Source organism: Aulonocara sp. 'chitande type north' Nkhata Bay, linkage group LG22 (genome assembly GCF_057382095.1).
Source record: "Aulonocara sp. 'chitande type north' Nkhata Bay isolate Kocher_YH1m ecotype deep benthic linkage group LG22, A_spYH_male_GT1.1, whole genome shotgun sequence".
Classification (NCBI taxonomy): domain Eukaryota; kingdom Metazoa; phylum Chordata; class Actinopteri; order Cichliformes; family Cichlidae; genus Aulonocara; species Aulonocara sp. 'chitande type north' Nkhata Bay.
Window position 1 is genome coordinate 27,038,496 of NC_141364.1, and position 20,374 is coordinate 27,058,869.

The following is a 20,374-nucleotide window of genomic DNA, read 5'->3' on the forward strand; positions in this document are numbered from 1 at the left end:
TTATGGCCTTTCTAAGGGTGGCCAGACCATAATATAAGGGTGATCCACCCCTGTCTGACCCCAAGCAGCACATCACACAACCAGTACAATTTTGATGGTGATTTTTTTTCACAGTGATTGAATTCTAACAAAGGAAAGGAGCGAACTATAGCTTCGGGGTGGACCCCAAAACAACAAACAAAAGGGACCGTATCTAAAGGATGTACAAAACTTATTTATGAAAAGAATAAAACCAAATGACAATGTCTTATCTCCCTAACTAAGAAAAACATGAGAAAAGGGTAATCAAATAAAAAGGCAGTCCACCCCTACATGCTCCTGTATAAAGAGACGGGTAACACAAAGCCTGCAGGTTGAGGTCCATGGCGGTGTCATCTTATATGTTGTCTCCAGGTCATTAGCCAATCTGTATGGGCTGTCCCATGGATGCACCAATCACGGAAAGGCACCTGCACACTCAGATTTACATATGAGACAACATTACGACAACAGTCGTAACATTAACTAAAAATGTTTTTCACCATCTCGTTTTAACTTCTGGTTTAGCTTCAGCTAACTAAAACTAAATGGACCTTGGAAATAATCACATCTTAATAGAGTGAACCATAGACTGTATAAAAGATAGGACCATTGCAACTTGACTGCAGCACTTCACCCTTTCACATAGTCCCAGCTCTTCTCTGTCATGTTTTATGGTGCTGCAAATGTCTTCAGTTGGTGAAAGGTCTGGGCTGCTGGTGTCTTGTTGTGCTTGCTATGCATCCCTGACTCGTTTCTTCTTTCTGCATCAAGTAAGGAATGTAGTGAAAGTTCCCAAGAGGTTAAAAACACAACTGAAAAAAGGCCATCAGACCTGAGTTGGGACACTTGGATTATGGAGCTTCTGGACCAAGAGAGTGGATGGGAGCATGTGTTTAACAAGTAAGAGTATAACGTCCCCCAAAATGTCCCTAACTAAGAAAAACATGAGAAAAGGGTAATCAAATAAAAAGGCAGTCCACCCCTACATGCTCCTGTATAAAGAAACAGGTAACACAAAGCCTGCAGGTTGAGGTCCATGGCGGTGTCATCTTATATGTTGTCTCCAGGTCAAGGAGACAACATATAACATGGATAGACAGACAGATTTCAAAATAGCCAGCTGGAATGTTAAGGGGTTGAATAACGGGATTAAGAGGAAGAAAATATTAACATATCTAAAGTTATTGTAACCCACCTAAAATTTGCCTCATGAAAATGAACTGCTGTTCCCAAAGAATGTCAGTAGGTGGCACTATGAGATTGTTTAGTGCTTGTGAACTTGAGTTGAGAACTGTAGAGAAGGAGAATAGCGCTAAGGCTACGTATGCTGGTCGGAGCTACTCACCGAGTTTTTCTTTAATCCTTGTTCAAGAAAAAGGTTGTGTGTGAAGACACAAATTGGATTTTACTTTTCCGCTTGTTGATGCTGATGTACCTCTGTTTTTGTGTTTTTTGTTCATTTCCGGTGAGTTGACTAACTGCGCTAGCATAGCAAGCTAATCGTCAGCTAATCATTAGCTTAGTATAATGTAAATTTCATGTGTTCCTTTTAAGTGCTGTATTATCTTTTTATTTCTTCACTTGTGAATGTTTTAAACCAATCGGAAATATTTCTTTGGAAGCTAGTAGGTAAGTTTTATTTATTGTAATGAGATGATAAATATGAGCAGTCTTTGGCTAAATAGTACTGCGACCATGTTTTGTACTTTCCTCGTGCATCAGTAATGTACATTCTCTCAATTCATTGGATTGATGTGACTGCTGTTCACAAAATATGAGATTTGAGTTAAATTTGTATGATGTGGAAATTGTTTTAAGGTTCTTTGATTAATTTTATTATTGATTGCATTAAGTCGTTATATACAAAGAGTGAGAGACATTTGGTCACTAGTGTTGATTAAGTTGTTATATGATATTCATGTAAAATATGTTCACTGCCCTGTGCAGGTTGGTTTTTTTGTTGGAGTCTAAAGTTGCGAGCCAGGATTCCGGATCCCCAGCTGCGATGCAGGAAAGATTTCCAGCCTACTTAAAGTGACAACTGCGTGACTTCTTGACAGATAAGCTTATGAGATCTCAGAACAATACACTACCCGGGTAGTACTACTAACATTAACACTATACTCACACACCTGAACTGAAAAGACTGAAAAGAACTCTGAACACTGAACTCTGAACTCTAAAACTGAATACACAGACTGACAAATATGGACAATTGGAACTGTTGTGAACTGTTGAATGACTGTTTTTGGTTTGTTTTGAATAAATGTTGACTGTTCTTTGAGCTGTGTGTCATTCGCGCCTTAGTCGATTCCTAGACACCATAAGCCTAAGATCCTAACTTTCTCTACATTCAGTAGTGGTAAAGTATCGTGTGTTACATTATCAAGAGTTGATATAGCCTTTATTCAAGAAATGCACACGTGTAAGTCAGAAGCCTTAAAACTTAAATGTTCCTGGGTAGGTAAAGTCTTTTCCAGTCCTGGAACTGGTAAAAGTAGGGGAGTGTCGGTTCTGATTCATAAAGCAGTTAGCTTTACTGAAACAAAAGTAATAACAGATAAGGAAGGTAGATTTATATTGGTTTATGGACAACTACTGGACACACCAATAATTTTATGTAATATCTATGCACCTAATGCGGACATACTCACCTTTTTTCATAACCTGTCACAGTATCTTTTGGAATTAGAAGGTGCACAAATAGTGGTAGGAGGAGATTTTAATCAAATACTGGATCAAGACCTAGATAGATCGCTTCCTAGGACAGGCACAGAGAGTAAATCTGTAGTTGCCATAAGGCAGATGACCTCAGGTTTAGGTCTGAATGATATTTGGCGGACAATGCATCCAGAAGGCAGGGAATATTCCTTTTACTCTCCGCCTCATAATGTTTATACTAGAATCGACTACTTTCTTATTTCTGAAGCCTTAGTGAATAACTCTATAGATTCAAGTATTGGTAACTAAGCTGTAGTGCCTCTTCACCTCACTGTGCAATACCTTTTGTGCAATACTTTTGTAAATAGTCAACGGTGCAATAGACTCAATACTTGAAATGTGCAATTCTTGAAATGTGCAATTCACTTGTATTTTTATTTTTATTCCTATTTATTCTATTTATCCCCTTCGTATATTTTATTTATATTGTCTCTGTATTTATATATATATATATGTGTGTGTGTGTGTGTGTGTGTGTGTGTATTATATATATATATATATATATATATAAAATATTCTGTAACTCTGTAACTTCTGTCGGTGCTGTGCTTTTTTGGAAATCGAATTTCCCAGAGGAACCCACCCGAGGGATTAATAAAGTTCTATCTAATCTAATCTAATCTAATATAGTATTCTCGGACCATGTGCCAATTTTTCTATGTCTTGAAAATATTTTACAGATTCCTCAAAGCCGCAGATAGGAATGAACTGGTCTGCATTGGTGCATCATATCTTTATTCTCTTCCCCCTCCTGCCCCCCCCCCCCCCCCTCTTTCTTAAATAGATAACTATCATATCTGATATCATATCTCACAGTACAATAATATTGAATGGGTTGCATTGTTGTATTTTGTCATGTTTCTCAGGTCTTTGTCTGAATTTCTACGAACATTATTGCTAAGGATTGTCTTATTGCATTGGAGTCACACTGGGTTAAATATGTACACTTGGGTTTTAAGGGGTATTTATTATTTTCTTCTTTTTTTTGGGTTGTATGGAAGCCCCAAACGCAATTTCATTGTTCTTGACAATGACAATAAATAAATAAATACTAATACTAAATACTAAATGTGTCCTTAATTAAAGACTCTGGGTTTATTAAATTGATAAGCGATGAAATACAATTTTACAAACAGACAAATAATCGAGAGGACACTACATTGGCTACTTGGTGGGATGCTGTTAGGGAAAATATTCTAAAACACTTCTTCAGTAAAGACTCAGAGAAGAGAAACACACAGAACTTCTTGCTAGCAAGGGCAGCCTCCAGACTGAGACTCGCGCTGAGCTTTGCCCTTGTCTTTATTTTATACTTCAGTGTGTGTGTGTGTGTGTGTGTGTGTGTTACTGCTTGTCAAAGGGTCATATACATAAAAGCACAAAAGGTACATCCTTGGTCACAAAGAGGGTAGTCTCCCCCACCCTAGATGGTTCACCCTAGATAACACGGTGGGGAAGTCCAGCAGTTCATCTAAACAAAAGGCACTTAGACTAAAACAGACATAGCTATGTTAAAACAATAAAACAAGGTGCAACCTCTCATGCTCCCAGGACGTGGGGGTGCATTCCTGGGGTGCACACCAAGCCTGCAGCCTGTTAGAGATCACACATCCTGTCACTACACAATTAATTATATGCCTCTAAGCATACATGGTTAAATATTTCCTAATACAAATAACTACAAGCAGTATTCTACCATATGCAAACTTATATCACTAAAAGATTATACTGACTACTAAATACAATTTTCCATTGACAGATGCTATGAAGGCATACTTAAGGCGGAGGACAATTTCTTACGCTTCCTTTAAAAAGAAGGCAGCTAACAAGAATATCATTACGTTAGAAGCCAAATTAAAGGCACTTGAGGCAGTACATTCCCATACAAAAGACAGAGTTACGTTGAATAAAATTGTTAAAGTTAAATATAAGTTGAATGTACTGTACAACAGAAAGGCAGAATACGCTTTATTTCGCATTAATCAAGCATATTGGGAAATGGGAGAAAAGCCGAGTCGTTTATTAGCATACCGTCTTAAACAGAAAGACAGTATGAACCATATCCCAGGCATACGACAATCAGATGGGGTTATTTTAACTTCTTTTAGACATATAAATGATGGATTCAGGGCCTTTTACAATAATCTTTATTCTACACAAGGGAGTTTAGATGAACAGAAATTCGAAGCATTCTTTACTGATTTAAACCTGCCACAGCTTTCTACTACTGACCAGCAGATTATAGATGCTCCAATTACAGTGGAGGAGATTACCCGTGCAATTAACAGTATGCCACTTAATAAAGCTCCAGGATTAGATGGGTTACCATTGGATTTCTATAGAGCATTTGAGGATATGTTAAGTCCCCTGTTGCTCGATGTTTATAATGAGGCGTTCAAAGTAGGCTCATTACCTCAGTCAATGCACTCTGGACTTATAACATTTATTCTTAAAACTGGGAAAGACCCTTTAGACCCAAGTGGTTACCGCCCCATATCTTTGCTGAATTCTGACCAAAAAATCTTGGCAAAGGTCTTAGCGGGTCGATTAAAAGTAGTAATGGCGAAAATAATTCATGCAGACCAATCTGGTTTTGTTCCAAACCGCTATGGTTCAGATAATATTAGGCGGTTGGTTAATTTGCAAAATTATGTATATGATTCAGTATATCCAACAGTGGCCCTATCGCTGGATGCTGCACAAGCTTTTGATTGTGTTGAGTGGGATTATCTGTTTAAGACATTAGAAAAGTTTGGTTTTGGTGACAATTTTATTAGGTGGATAAAGATATTATATGATTCGCCTTCAGCGCGAGTATTGACGAATGGGCTCATATCAGACCTATTCCTTTTACTGAGATCCACAAAAATGGGTTGTCCCCTTAGCCCCGGTCTTTTTGTAATTGCTATAGAGCCTTTGGCACAAAAACTGAGAAATAATGTAAATATATTTGAAATTTCGATGGGTAATAGTCAACATAAGCTTCTATTATATACAGATGATGTGTTGTTACTTATGACCCAGCCTGGGAAGTCAATTCCAGCCCTATTAGAATGTATAGAAAGCTTTACGCTGCTTTCAGGGTATCGCGTCAACTGGGATAAATCAGAGGCAATGCCTATGTCAGGACACTGCCCCCATACTTTATTTAAACAGTTGGGAGTGTCATGGTTCTGGGTCAGTTTCGACCCAGTATTTTGAGTTTTGATTGATTAGTTTATTTTTGAATGTTTGTTGTGGTTTTGGGCGCTATGAGTATTATTATTATTATTATTATTATTAGAATTCTATGTTTCTGTTTATTCATGTTTAAGGATTTGTTCTCGGTTGTATCTCACGTTTAGTTTAGTTCAGGTTCCATGTGTCATTCTGTCTGTCTCTCAGTGTCAGGTCTGCGTCTTGGTGTAGTGTTCTCGTTTCCTGTTTTATTGTGAAGGTCTGCGTCCCATGTGAGTGTGTTCAGTTTTACCTCTGTTTCGTCTTGTTGATTATTCCCAGATGTGTCCACCACCTGTGTGTAATTCCCCTGTGTTTCTCTGTGTGTATTTAAGTCGTGTCCTCTGTCATTGTAGTTGCTGGTCCGTCTGTGTTTTCCACCATGTTTCATCCGTGTGTTCCCTGCCGTCACCATCTTGTACCGTCGTCCACCTTGCTTCATGTTTGAGTTCCGGTTCGTATTCAGTAGTTTAGTTGTCTCCAGTCTAGTTTAGTTTGTGCTCCATTTGCTGTTTGTCTATATTTATTTCGTGTCCAATAAACCACCTTCACTCCTCCACTACTGCCTGCGATTGATCCTCATTTATTATTTTTATACGGCTTATCTCACTCGCCGTGACAGTACGCACCAGCCAGCTATGGATCCAGCGGCATTCAGTCCACCCAGGGAGCTTCGGGAGGCCGTTATCGACTCTGCTTCTAGATTAATTAACCAGTGGTTAGAGCATGAGGGAGACGCCTCTCTTTACACTGTGGAAGCCAACCTACAACACCTTATTTCCGGTTATCCCTGGCTATTGGACTCTCTGCATCCGCTCGTGCAGAGTTTCGTTCTCCACGAGCTTCACCTACACCCCCCCGCCGCTACCGCAATTTTTTGTGTTTCTACTGAGGATAACAATGATTTCTCACCCATGGCCATAGCTTCTAAGACTGCCTGTTCTGAACCCTCGTTCCATGTTTATGACCGTGTCCGCTCCATTGTCCCATCCTCACTTCCATCCCAGTCAAATGCCAGGCCTGTAATGCTGCCCTCAGTTCAGTCAGCAGCCGCGCTGCCCTCAGTTCAGTCAGCAGCCGCGCTGCCCTCAGTTCAGTCACCCACTCCACCACTTATTACAACTCCACTACAGTCGTCTCCGCTACCTGTAGGTCACTCTGTAGCCGCTTCGCTGCCTATTGCTCTGTCGCCACCAGTTCAGCTGTCTGTCCGCTCGTTTACTCAGCCACCATCCTCACTATCTCATTCAAAGCAGGGAACACACTTCACCACAATATCTGCTGGTTCTCTTAAGCTGGCCATGTCAGAGACAGTTGCTCCCTCTAGGGCCTCCCCAGAGGCTGGGTGTCAGTCACCAGCCAACTCTGGACCCCTAGAGGTCAAGACGCCAGCGCCAGCAGCCTCACCGGAGAACTCACCAGAACAGTCTCAGCTCTCAGCACCCCCTGAGAGTTCAAGTGAGTTCACCCGTCCGCCTCCGTCCTCTGCTGAGTGTATTGGGGAACACTTTCAGCCCTCTGAGGACTGCATCCCACTGTTGCTGCCTGAGTCTAGCCACTGTGCTGCTCAGTCCCAGCCAGTGTCCACACTGGCAGAGGTCTCCGTGCCTGCTGCTTCAGTGTCTGTTTCCACTGGAGGGCCAGAGGGGCCCGTCCAGTCTCAAGCCATGTTAGCTGGGGGTTCAGGTGAACCCAGCCAGCATCCTGCCTCGTCGGCTGGAGGGCCTGAGGAGCCCAGCCAGCCTCAAGTGTCGTCAGCTGGGGGTTCGGGAGAACCCAGCCAGCCTCAACTGTCGTCAGCTGGGGGGCCCGAGTTGCCCGTCCAGCCTCAAGCCAAGTCAGATGGTGGGTCTGAGGAGCCCACCCAGCACCATGCCTCGTCTGCTGGGGGTCCTGGAGGACCCAGCAAGCACATCCTCACGTCTGCTGACGGTCCGGGGAAGTTTGTTTAGCCACCACCTGCTGAATCATCCCCTGTGGCTTCTACACCGTTGCCTGCATCCACATCACCTCCTGCAGCATCACTGCCTGCAGCATCACCACTGTCTGGTTCCGCAGCCGTCCCGCTGCCGTGCCTTCATCCACGCCTGGTCCAGCCTCCGTGCCTTCATCTGGTCCGGCTCCGCCTTCGTCTGGCCCTGCCTCGTCTTCGTTTGGTCCGGCTTCAGCTCCGCCTTCATCTGGTCCGGCTTCAGCTCCGCCTTCGTCTGGTCCTGCCTCGTCTTCGTCTGGTCCTGCCTCGTCTGGTCCTGCGGTTGCCACACCGCCATCAGAGCCAGCTCGACCCGTTCTGCCTCGCCTCTGCCGGCCGTTTTCCGGGCCTCTAAGTTGGCATCATGGCCTTCGGGGACGGCCTCCGGAAAGAGTTCGTCGCCGCCGCTGGCATCGCGGCCGACCTCCGGACCTGCTCAGTGGCCGCCACTGCCTTCCAAGTGGTCGGCCTCCAGAACTGTTTGCCCATCACCGCCGTTGCCGTGTGCACGGTCGGCCTCCAGAACTGTTTGCCCGTCGCCGCCGTTGCCGTGTGCACGGCCGGCCTCCAGAACTGTCTTGGTCCTTGTGTTGTCGACCCCCTGAACTTTTCTTAGACTCTTGTTGAGCTCTAGTTTGGTTTTGTTTTTGATCTGTTTTCGTGGACTGTTTTCTTGTGTTTTTGGACTGGTTTTGGCCTTCATCTGGTCCGGCTCCGCCTTCGTCTGGCCCTGCCTCGTCTTCGTTTGGTCCGGCTTCACCTCCGCCTTCATCTGGTTGGGCTTCAGCCCCTTGTTTTTGGTTTCATACCCTCCTTCCTTGACCCCCTCCACCCACCCTGGTCTGGTGCTCTGTTTTGTTGCTGTCTTTTTGTTTGGGGCTGTCGGGGGCCAGCCCTTGGAGGTGGGGGGGGGGGTACTGTCATGGTTCTGGGTCAGTTTCGACCCAGTATTTTGAGTTTTGATTGATTAGTTTATTTTTGAATGTTTGTTGTGGTTTTGGGCGTTATGATTATTATTATTATTATTATTATTATTATTCCATCCATCCATCCATCCATTCGCTTCCGCTTGTCCTTTTCAGGGTCGCGGGGGGCGCTGGAGCCTATCCCAGCTGTCATAGGGCGAGAGGCGGGGTACACCCTGGACAGGTCGCCAGTCTGTCGCAGGGCCAACACACAGGGACAGACAACCATTCGCACTCACATTCATACCTAGTGACAATTTGGATTATCCAATTAACCTATCCCCACAAGCTGCATGTCTTTGGACGGTGGGAGGAAGCCGGAGTACCCGGAGAGAACCCACGCAAACACGGGCAGAACATGCAAACTCCACACAGAAAGACCCCGGCCTGATGTTGGAATTGAACTCAGGACCTTCTTGCTGTGCGGCAACAGTGCTAACCACCGTGCCACCGTGCTGCCCTATTATTATTATTATTATTATTATTATTATTAGAATTCTATGTTTCTGTTTATTCATGTTTAAGGATTTGTTCTCGGTTGTATCTCACGTTTAGTTTAGTTCAGGTTCCATGTGTCATTCTGTCTGTCTCTCAGTGTCAGGTCTGCGTCTTGGTGTAGTGTTCTCGTTTCCTGTTTTATTGTGAAGGTCTGCGTCCCATGTGAGTGTGTTCAGTTTTACCTCTGTCTAGTCTTGTTGATTATTCCCAGCTTTGTCCACCACCTGTGTGTAATTCCCCTGTGTTTCTCTGTGTGTATTTAAGTCGTGTCCTCTGTCATTGTAGTTGCTGGTCTGTCTGTGTTTTCCACCATGTTTCATCCGTGTGTTCCCTGCCGTCACCATCTTGTACCGTCGTCCACCTTGCTTCATGTTTGAGTTCCGGTTCGTATTCAGTAGTTTAGTTGTCTCCAGTCTAGTTTAGTTTGTGCTCCATTTGCTGTTTGTCTATATTTATTTCGTGTCCAATAAACCACCTTCACTCCTCCACTACTGCCTGCGATTGGATCCTCATTTATTATTTTTATACGGCTTATCTCACTCGCCGTGACAGGGAGTTTCTGTGGTCCGTGAATGGTTTGAGGTATTTGGGGATACAAATTACCTCGGATTACACTAAGATGGTTCGAGCAAATATGGAGCCAATGTTTGAAAGGATAAAAATGGAATTTGGTAGATGGTCCAGAGTGTGTCTCACAATATGGGGTAAAATTAGTTGTATTAAGATGATGACTGCACCCATGATCTTTTATATTTTATCTAATATTCCATTACACATTCCAGATAAGTATTTCAAAGATCTAGACTTTTTAATGCGGCAGTTTCTTTGGGATAGCTCACCACATCGTTTAAGTATTAAGAAACTTCAAGCGAGTGCAAAACAAGGAGGTTTTTCATTGCCTAATTTCCAATGGTATTATTGGGTGATGAACGTGAAACAACTTAGAGCTTGGTTACCTACTGCACCAGTTAAACCCATCTGGTCCCATATAGAGACGGAAGTTAATGGCGGTATTTCTCCTTGGAGGGAGCTGTTTGATACCAGTCATAAAACTACCCATCCTATAATTGCAAAGATACTGTGGTTTAAATTACATAGGGCAGGTCGCTGGGACTTTATTAAATCACCTTCGGCAACCTTATGGAGTAATAAAATAATTTTAATTGGAGGGACATCGGTTGACTGGTTACAGTGCCGTAAAGCAGGCATCCTTAATGTATCAGATTTATTTGACTGTGGGACTAAATGTTTTTTAAGCTTTGATAAAATTGTGGAGTTATATAAGTTGCAGCGTAATCAATTCTGGAGATATGTCCAAATACATAGTTCATTATCGAAGTGGCTGGGAACCCCTTTGAGTTGTCCTGTGGGCAGCCCTGTGGAAGTCCTGCTCTCAAGATCATCCTTGGGTAAAGGCATTACCTCTAAGATTTATCACTTATTGCAAGAACGGTCAGCTGACCCTCTCCTTAAAGTTAAGGGCTACTGGGCCCAGGGCATGGCATTGGACATATCTTCAGTTGAATGGGATTCATGTTTTCAAAATATTAATACTATGTATAAAGAAACAGGCAGTAGATTGATTCAATTTAAGATAATCCATAGGTGGCATCGAACACCGCAACAATTGTATAAATGGAACCTGGCCTCTACGGACGAATGTTGGAGATGTGATGGTCAAAATGCTTTGATTTTACATATCTTATGGAGCTGTTCGGCACTTCGGGATTGGTGGGAAAATATAATGGAGGTAATTTTCAGTGTTTTAAAAAGGAGATTTGTTATCTCACCAAAACAGTCCATACTTGGTATAACCACAGAAATTTCTGATGTACAGGGAGTGCAGAATTATTAGGCAAATGAGTATTTTGTCCACATCATCCTCTTCATGCATGTTGTCTTACTCCAAGCTGTATAGGCTCGAAAGCCTACTACCAATTAAGCATATTAGGTGATGTGCATCTCTGTAATGAGAAGGGGTGTGGTCTAATGACATCAACACCCTATATCAGGTGTGCATAATTATTAGGCAACGTCCTTTCCTTTGGCAAAATGGGTCAAAAGAAGAACTTGACAGGCTCAGAAAAGTCAAAAATAGTGAGATATCTTGCAGAGGGATGCAGCAGTCTCAAAATTGCAAAGCTTCTGAAGCGTGATCATCGAACAATCAAGCGTTTCATTCAAAATAGTCAACAGGGTCGCAAGAAGCGTGTGGAAAAACCAAGGCGCAAAATAACTGCCCATGAACTGAGAAAAGTCAAGCGTGCAGCTGCCAAGATGCCACTTGCCACCAGTTTGGCCATATTTCAGAGCTGCAACATCACTGGAGTGCCCAAAAGCACAAGGTGTGCAATACTCAGAGACATGGCCAAGGTAAGAAAGGCTGAAAGACGACCACCACTGAACAAGACACACAAGCTGAAACGTCAAGACTGGGCCAAGAAACATCTCAAGATTGATTTTTCTAAGGTTTTATGGACTGATGACATGAGAGTGAGTCTTGATGGGCCAGATGGATGGGCCCGTGGCTGGATTGGTAAAGGGCAGAGAGCTCAATCCGACTCAGATGCCAGCAAGGTGGAGGTGGAGTACTGGTTTGGGCTGGTATCATCAAAGATGAGCTTGTGGGGCCTTTTCGGGTTGAGGATGGAGTCAAGCTCAACTCCCAGTCCTACTGCCAGTTTCTGGAAGACACCTTCTTCAAGCAGTGGTACAGGAAGAAGTCTGCATCCTTCAAGAAAAACATGATTTCCATGCAGGACAATGCTCCATCACACGCGTCCAAGTACTCCACAGCGTGGCTGGCAAGAAAGGGTATAAAAGAAGAAAAACTAATGACATGGCCACCTTGTTCACCTGATCTGAACCCCATTGAGAACCTGTGGTCCATCATCAAATGTGAGATTTACAAGGAGGGAAAACAGTACACCTCTCTGAACAGTGTCTGGGAGGCTGTGGTTGCTGCTGCACGCAATGTTGATGGTGAACAGATCAAAACACTGACAGAATCCATGGATGGCAGGCTTTTGAGTGTCCTTGCAAAGAAAGGTGGCTATATTGGTCACTGATTTGTTGTTGTTTTGTTTTTGAATGTCAGAAATGTATATTTGTGAATGTGGAGATGTTATATTGGTTTCACTGGTAAAAATAAATAATTGAAATGGGTATATATTTGTTTTTTGTTAAGTTGCCTAATAATTATGCACAGTAATAGTCACCTGCACACACAGATATCCCCCTAAAATAGCTCAAACTAAAAACAAAAACTACTTCCAAAAACATTCAGCTTTGATATTAATGAGTTTTTTGGGTTCATTGAGAACATGGTTGTTGTTCAATAATAAAATTATTCCTCAGAAATACAACTTGCCTAATAATTCTGCACTCCCTGTAGATTTTTCCAGTTATACAAAAAGATGGATTATTTTGGCTCTTACTACGGCCAAACGGGTCCTGCTAAGACATTGGCGGAAAAAGAACCCCCCCTCCCTATGAAGAGTGGCTAAAGACAATGGCTAAGTTGGCGTCTTACGAAAAAGTGACTTATGGTTTATTAGACAAATTGCATCAATATGATTGTATTTGGTCCCCCTTTACAAGCTGGCTTTCTGTAACTTGAAGAACAGAGGAGTAATGACAGAGTGGTGGTGTGGGAATTGGTGTGCGAAGAAAGAATAGGATAACTTCCCTTTGTTTTGTTTTTTGTTGTTGTGTTTTGTTTTTGTTTGTTTGTTTTTTAAACTATTTATTTATGTAGTTATCCTTAAGCTCTGTTATTGAAGTTTAAAATGAAATAAATAAAAATTGTTGATGATAAAAAAAAGTTTAAACTTCAAAGCTCATGCATGCACATCCAGTGCTCAGTGTCTAATTGTGTGTTTGTGTTTTTATCTTTTTGCAGTAGCGCAGTGAAACATTTGGGCGGTGGATAAATAATGGAAAATAAAATTCAGACTACAGACGGCTTCAGGTGAGTACACGTGGTGCACAAGGACCAAAGCTCACCTTCTCAACCTGGACAAAATGAATTATTTTACACTGATACTGTAAACTTTTGTTTGTGTGTCAGGTTTCCATACATCGGAAGCAGCTGCTGCATCTGTAATTCTGTCCGTCCCGAGGAGAGTCCACACTCTACATCCTTGGCTCACCTATAATGACGCACAGGTGCTGCACACAACTAGATCTGCAGCTTGTGAGGAACAGCAGCACTCAGCCTACATCCTGTTTTACAAGATTAACGTAAGAAGACACAGCATCTCATCCTGAAGTGAGAGAATGGCACGCCAGCTGCAGCCTAATCCAGTCTCTCTTCTTTTCTTTTTTCGGTGCCCAGACACCCTTCAGTTTCATCATGTCATCCCTAACAATACAATGTAGAGTTGGATGGAGGATGAAGACAGCAGAGAGCAAAAGAAACAGGTAAGAGCAGACAGGTAGTCAGAGTTAACAAAAACTTTTAAAGCCAGTGTAGCTTCTGTTTTGAACACATTTATTGATGACAATTTTACATAAATAAGCAGTGTGTTATACTGTTATCAGATGTGGAGTCTCATGAACCACTTTAATAGTGACTTGTGTCTCAAATACTGTTTATTTGTCTTAGTTACAGATAGTGAAATAAAAATGGAACGAGAAGCGTAGGATTTTGAATTGATACCATTGGTGCATCTACTAAAGTTCTGGGGTCAGTTTGAATATCAGTGACCTTGACCTTGAGTTCAAGTTTTCTGAAAATCTTGTGAATGCTACAACTCTGTGACGAGAAGTAAGTCTCCTAGGTCTTTAAATTTGTATATAGGTGAATCTAGTAGGAAGCTGAAGGGTTGCACTGCGGGCCATCTGTAGAGGTGTAGAGTCAACAACCTGTCTGTGAACGTGGACAAAACAAAAGAGATTGTTGACTTCAGGAGAGCACAGTGGGATCACTGCCCACTTAACATGAATGGATCCTCTGTGGAGGTCGTCAAGAGCACCAGATTTCTTGGTGTCCACCTGGCGGAGAACCTCTCCTGCTCCCTCAACACCAGCTCCATAACCAAGAAGGCCCAGCAGCGTCTCTACTTCAAGCAGAAGCTGAGGAAAGCCCATCTCCCACCATCCATTCTCACCACCTTTTACAGTGGGACTAACAAGAGCATCCTAAGTAGCTGCATCACTGTCTGGTATGGTAACTGCAGCGTATTAGATCGCAGTACCCTACAACGGATTGTGAGAGCAGCTGAGAAGATCATTGGAGTCCCTCTCCCCTCCTTATAACACCCGCTTGCTGGAGGACCCCACACAGCCTTCAAACACACTCTTCACCCTGCTGCCTTCTGGAAAGAGGTCCCAGAACATCCGGGCCCTCGCTACCAAACTACGGAAAAGTTTCTTCCCACAAGCCGTCAGACCCCTGAACACTCAGTGACTGCACTGGCACACGCACACCTTCACACATGTCACTACCAAGCACTTATCTGCAGTATCTCACACTCATACACATACATACAGACACCAAGTTACTTTTGCACAATACTCAGCATTTTGCACATTTCCATTGTCTTGTGTCTGTATCGTCCTGTTCTGTCTAGTTTTGCACTGTTTTGTCTTGTTTATTTTTGCAATTTATGCACACTGCACTTTATGTAGTCCTGGGTTTGTCCGTATATGTCATATATAGCACCAGGGTCTCGGAGGAACGCGGTCTCATTTCACTCTGTACAGTACCTCTGCACGTGGTTAAAATGACAATAAAAGCCACTTGACTTGACCTGTTTTTGTAGCAGTTGCTTGGAGACGAGCACCATACAGTTCAAATGAGCATACATTCCAAAATATGCAAATGAGCCCCATACATCATAATGCTGATGTTTGCTGTTCAGGGTATGAACGTTCTATGCTGAAAGTTTATAAATATACAACCTTTGACTGCTTGTTTTCAGTTGAACTTTTGCAAAGCTGAGGAGATTTTGGCTGCGATCACATCAAGTCCAAAGATGTTTAAACTTCTTTTTCACAGAAAGGTAAGTTTGAAGAGACTCGCAGCACATTTCTCTGAATGTTTTCTTATGGTAAATAAGCATTTTTGAAACTTTTAAGGAAGCTTCTTGGATGATTTCTGTAAAAACTGAATTTTGAATCCAAATGAAGGATATTGTATTTTCTTACCATATACTTTGTTTTATGCCATTACTGATGTTGCTTTTCTTGTTTCTAAACAGAAATCACACAAACAAAACGTGGCAGAGAAGGAAATTCCTTCTACGTCTCATCAGAGGTAAAGAAATGCGCCGCTCTTTAATGCTGCTGGAGATATTTATAGCAGTGGTTTAGTTGGAGCTCTTGTTGGAGTGTAAATGTTAGTTGGAGTGTAAATGTACAAAATACATGATTTTGTTCCATTACAGTTATTAATTTTTATCTGCAATCTCCAGCATGTACTCCTTGTTAAAAATTTCCACTTTGAAAAATAACATTTACACTTTTGTCCTCATCAGCATCCCGGATGCTTGTGTTGCTGAAAATGGTCAAAAGAAGAAGAGAAAATGGAGACACCTCTGCTGTTCCTCGGTTTGCTTTTACACGAAACATATGAAATGCACATTCTCTTTAAATTGCACTTGTTAATTTAAAGTGACTTTACTTTTTTAATAAACTTATGTTTGTTCGTCCTCTGCAGCAAACTGACAGCGATGCAGAGGCAGAGAGCAACACTGTGAAGACACAAAAAAAGTGTCGCTGGTTTCTTTTTAAATTCTGGAAGGTATGTTTTATGGAAAGAGTCACTGTCATCAAGCATTTACTCATCACAGTTAAATGCGAAGAATTAAGAGCAATTTAGCACATCCATGTCCTCAAATTAAGTTCAAAAATGTTTAAATGTTTTTTTTTTTTCACAGAAAGGTAAGTTTGAAGAGACTTGCAGGATGTTTCTCTAAATATTTTTTATGGTAAATAAGCATTTTTGAATCTTTTAATGAAGCTTGATGGATGATTTCTGTAAAAACTGAATTTTGATCAAAACCAAATGAAGGATTTTGTATTTCATAGGACAAACTTTAAAACTCAATTTAAAGCATGAATAAATTGTTTTTAATTTATTTAAAGATATTCCTATATATCTGCTTCATGAGCTGACAGCTCACTAAAGTGATAAATAATATGAAATAATACCAAATTTTCTAACTGGACACTTTTCATGGAGAGACTCCCTTGGTATGTTTGTTTTATGCCATTACTGATGTTGGTTTTCTTGTTTCTAAACAGAAATTACACAAACAAAACGTGGCAGAGAAGGAAATTCCTTCTACGTCTCATCAGAGGTAAAGAAATGCGCCGCTCTTTAATGCTGCTGGAGATATTTATAGCAGTGGTTTAGTTGGAGCTGTTTTATTTCCCTTTTATTGGCATTTTTCTTCCACCTTGTGTATTTACATCTTTTTTACTACTTTTGGACGTCCTCCAAAATGTTTCAACTTCAAAGCTCATGCATACATGCGCATACACTGCTCAGAATCTTGACATCTTTCCTAATTTTGTGTTTGTGTTTTTACCTTTTTGGAGCAGTGTAGCATGCGGTGGGAAAAAAATAGAAAGTCAAACTGGGACTATAGACTGCTTCGGGTGAGTACACGTGGTGCACAAAGACTCACTTTGTCAAAGTGGAGAAAATGAATTATTTTACACTGATACTGTAAACGTTGCGCGTGTGTGTCAGGTTTCCAAACATCGGAAACACCTGCTACATGAACTCCTGCCTGCAGAGCCTCCTCAACATTGAGGAGTTCATAAGAGACATCAGGCGTCAGGGGGTTTTGTGGAGCACAGATCCAGAAGCTCAGCTCTTAAGGTGCGCTACGTCAACCTTCTACTTTCTTCAAAAACCTGAAGAACAAAGAGATCTAACAGCAGAAATGTCTGTTTACCCTTCCTTTCTACAGAAGGCTTATTGATGTCAGGGACTGTCACGAGTCAACAGATTATGGCCTTAAAGATCACCACCTAAGAGCTTTTAAGAAGGCATTCAGCAGTCAAGCTCCTGAATACACCGGCAGTGCACAGAAAGTGCGTCAGCTATTTGGACATTTCGTTTTTTGCTTTACCTTCTGATTTTGATGTACTGTTTTAAATCTCTCTGCTTTTCTTTCAGGACGCTCATGAATTCCTAACATTATTCCTCGATGAGGTCAAAAGGCTCACACCTCACCTGGAGAGGAACGCAGCTCTCCTGGGCCAAAGTTATAGCTGCCCAGTAGAAGACCATCACATTTTTCAAATGGAAAACATGAGGACATGCAAGAGGTAAGCCTGTCTTTCAGAAACGCAGAGCTGGTTGCAATATTTTCATATACCTCTTTTCCACGTACCTGATCTTTACTTTAACTACGTTACTCCTGAAATGTGTAGCTGCGGTCACCAATCATCACAGCAAGAGGAATTCACCAGCTTGTCTCTAGACCTTGTTCCAGAGGGGTCTATTATAAACATGTTAGAGACATACTTGAAGGTAAGATCACAAATTCCAATAGAGTTGTCGTATCAGCGATCTTAACACACCTTTTTTGTTAGTGTTTGTGTGCATGTGTGTGTGCATATGTTGAGATTTCTTTCTACCATAAAGCCTGTTTTCTCTGTGCTGTTGTTCAGGAACAAGAAATAGAATTTCGCTGTGATTGTGGAGGGACGGCCTCAGAACTGAAGTCGTCTTTTGATACACTGCCAAGGTGAGTAAGGTCACATCAGAATTGATCGACTGACCAGGTTTCCAAACTGTGGCGCATCAAATATCAGAGTTCTTCGAGACAATACTTGAGCAGTCGTTTTCTCCCATCTTCTGTTTGTGTTTGACACTCATTCTTCTTATTTTCTACCTTGTTTGTGTTTTTTTTTCTTTTCTGCCAGAGTTCTGATCTTGCATCTGAAGAGGTTTGGCTTTACACAAACCTACAAGATTAAGAAGGTGGATGACCCCGTCAGGCTGCAGAGGGACTTGGTGGTGCCATCCAATCAGGTAAAAACAGACTGCAGAACGTCTCAGGCTACGTCCACACTAGCCCGGATAGATTTGAAAACTCCGTGTCCACACTGGCGTTTTCAGTCATTTTCAAATAGTTGTGCGTCTGCATTGAAACGGCCGAAAACGCTTACGTTCCAGTCCTGCGCATGCGCAAAAGTGAGTGAGAATTACAGAATTTGAAGAAAAGCTATCCGGAGCATGTACAAACTGATATTAATCTTTTTTAGGGCTGTCAAAGTTGAGAGCAATCAAAACAACTGCTGTCTAATGCACTCGGCTTATCTTTGTTTAATTGCTCACATGACTGCATCACATGACCAAAATGCGTCATCGTTTTAGAAAGTCTGCGTTTTCGAGTGTCCACACTGCGATGGGACAACTCCGTTTTGAAATGTATGCGTTTTCGAGAGCGTTTTCAAGATGCTGTGTTTTTCCTTGAGGAAAACGCCGTCTCGGTGTGGACGGGAGGTCAAAGCGGAGAGAAAACGATGCGTTTTCAAACGAAAACGCATTAGTGTGGACGTAGCCTCAGCAAATCAGCTTAATTATGGCACTGATGTGAGACTTTATGAAACTAACACTCTTTGGATTTGTTCCTTCTCAGGGTGGTGGCTGTTATAGTCTTTGCAGCATCATCAGTCATTATGGAGGCACAGAGTCAGGTAAAACAACAGACTTGTGACAAACAGAAAATGAAACTTGCTACTTTTCAGTGAAGGACTCACACACAAAAGCTTTTGATGTTCTAAGAAGCACTAAGTCAAAATCACTGTTTGCTTGAATCAGTTGACTTCCAGAAGTTGGATTCATTTGTCTTAATGTGATTTCAGGACACTACATCTGTAGTTCTGTCCATCCTGAGGAGAGTCAGCACTCTACATCAGATCGCTGGCTCACCTATAATGACGCACAGGTGCTCCACACAACTGGATCTGCAGTTTGTCAGGAACAGCAGCAGTCGGCCTACATCCTGTTTTACAAGAGAAACGTAAGAAGACACAGCATCTCATCCTGAAGTGAGAGAATTTTTAAATGTCCTGTTACCTTGTTAACCAGTTTTGTCTTCATTCTCAGTTCTGAAACAGGAAATGGAAGGAAGGAAGGAAGTTAAGGTCATCATCATGCTGAGAAGGAAAAGCAGTCGTCCCAGCCCACCATCGCACACTGGAGGACAAGTATAGGTAAGTATTGCCCTCAGGAGGGAGGGTCCTGCCAGAGAGCCTGGTCCTCCCAAGATTTCTTCCTCCAGGAGGGAGTTTTTTCTTGCCACCGTCGCCCCACATTCACTGGTCTCATCAGCAGGGACATTTTTAACCTCCTAAGACCTGAACTTTCATGGCATGCATTTTTAATTCCTCTGTGCCATTTAGGTTGATTGGGACCCGATGAAGGTAAAAACCAAGACATCAGATTCGGACTATCTTTTTTTTGTTTCTCAAAAGAATGAGATCCACATATGAGGACATTCATTTTAAATTTCGATTGAACAGTGGCAGTGTCATGTCCTCCCTCATAAGTGGATATCAGGTTTTTGAAGAGCAAAATTTTGTATTTTGGTCTAGACAACCCAAAATGTTATGTCTACATATGTGGACACCAGGTCCTAGGAGGTTAAAACAAAATCTACTAGAGATCGTCCTTTTCTGGACCAGTGTTTGGCTTGCTCTCTGGGAACAACAAATTAGTGCTGTCAGCGTTAACGTCATTAAGTAAAATGACGTTAACGCTGACAGCACTAATTTGTTGTTATTATTATTAATATTATTATTAATTTATTTGTAAAATAAATTAAATAAAAAAAACCAAAGAAATGATTTAATTCTTTATTTTATTTTGTTTTATTAAAATCAAAATAACAACAAAAACAAAAATAACTAATAAAAAAATATTAAAAGTATTCAGCAGTGTTTTGTGAAATTTGTAATGAGCCTTAGTTAAGTTGATGTCACAGAAGTTTCTGAATCATTTAGATTGTTCAACAAA

The 20,374-nt window shown here is 41.8% G+C and overlaps 1 protein-coding gene and 1 pseudogene across 6 annotated transcripts; both read left to right on the top strand.

The window, feature by feature from the left end:
- The first annotated feature begins 1,027 nt into the window (after nt 1–1,027).
- Nucleotides 1,028–20,117, top strand: LOC147304338 (ubiquitin carboxyl-terminal hydrolase 37-like). 6 transcript variants are annotated; one of them, XM_086279111.1, is made up of 20 exons: nt 1,030–1,486; nt 1,969–2,118; nt 13,295–13,363; nt 13,463–13,635; nt 13,730–13,815; nt 15,318–15,398; nt 15,597–15,652; nt 15,873–15,945; nt 16,055–16,138; nt 16,642–16,697; nt 16,942–16,998; nt 17,093–17,224; nt 17,316–17,439; nt 17,525–17,676; nt 17,782–17,881; nt 18,022–18,098; nt 18,277–18,385; nt 18,996–19,053; nt 19,222–19,379; nt 19,466–20,117. In XM_086279111.1, the coding sequence occupies exons 5-20, from the start codon at nt 13,780–13,782 to the stop codon at nt 19,469–19,471; spliced, it is 1,359 nt and encodes a 452-aa protein (XP_086135237.1). In that variant the 5' UTR covers nt 1,030–1,486; nt 1,969–2,118; nt 13,295–13,363; nt 13,463–13,635; nt 13,730–13,779; the 3' UTR covers nt 19,472–20,117. The 6 variants fall into 6 exon arrangements, with proteins under 6 accessions (XP_086135231.1, XP_086135234.1, XP_086135232.1 ...); XM_086279105.1 differs by lacking the exon at nt 19,466–20,117 and having other exon boundaries at nt 1,028–1,486; nt 19,222–19,406; XM_086279108.1 differs by lacking the exon at nt 19,466–20,117 and having other exon boundaries at nt 1,028–1,486; nt 13,298–13,363; nt 19,222–19,406.
- On the top strand, nt 6,873–8,931 carry LOC147304339 (uncharacterized; annotated as a pseudogene).
- Nucleotides 20,118–20,374: the final 257 nt, after the last annotated feature.

Bases quoted from the DNA above. Each gene is read 5' to 3' on its own strand.
- LOC147304338 (XM_086279106.1), top strand. From the start codon at position 13,780: ATGGAGGATGAAGACAGCAGAGAGCAAAAGAAACAG. The intron at 15,653-15,872 runs GTAAAGAAATGC...TGTCCTCATCAG, and splicing joins CCTTCTACGTCTCATCAGAG to CATCCCGGATGCTTGTGTTG. The intron at 19,054-19,221 runs GTAAAACAACAG...ATGTGATTTCAG, and splicing joins TTATGGAGGCACAGAGTCAG to GACACTACATCTGTAGTTCT.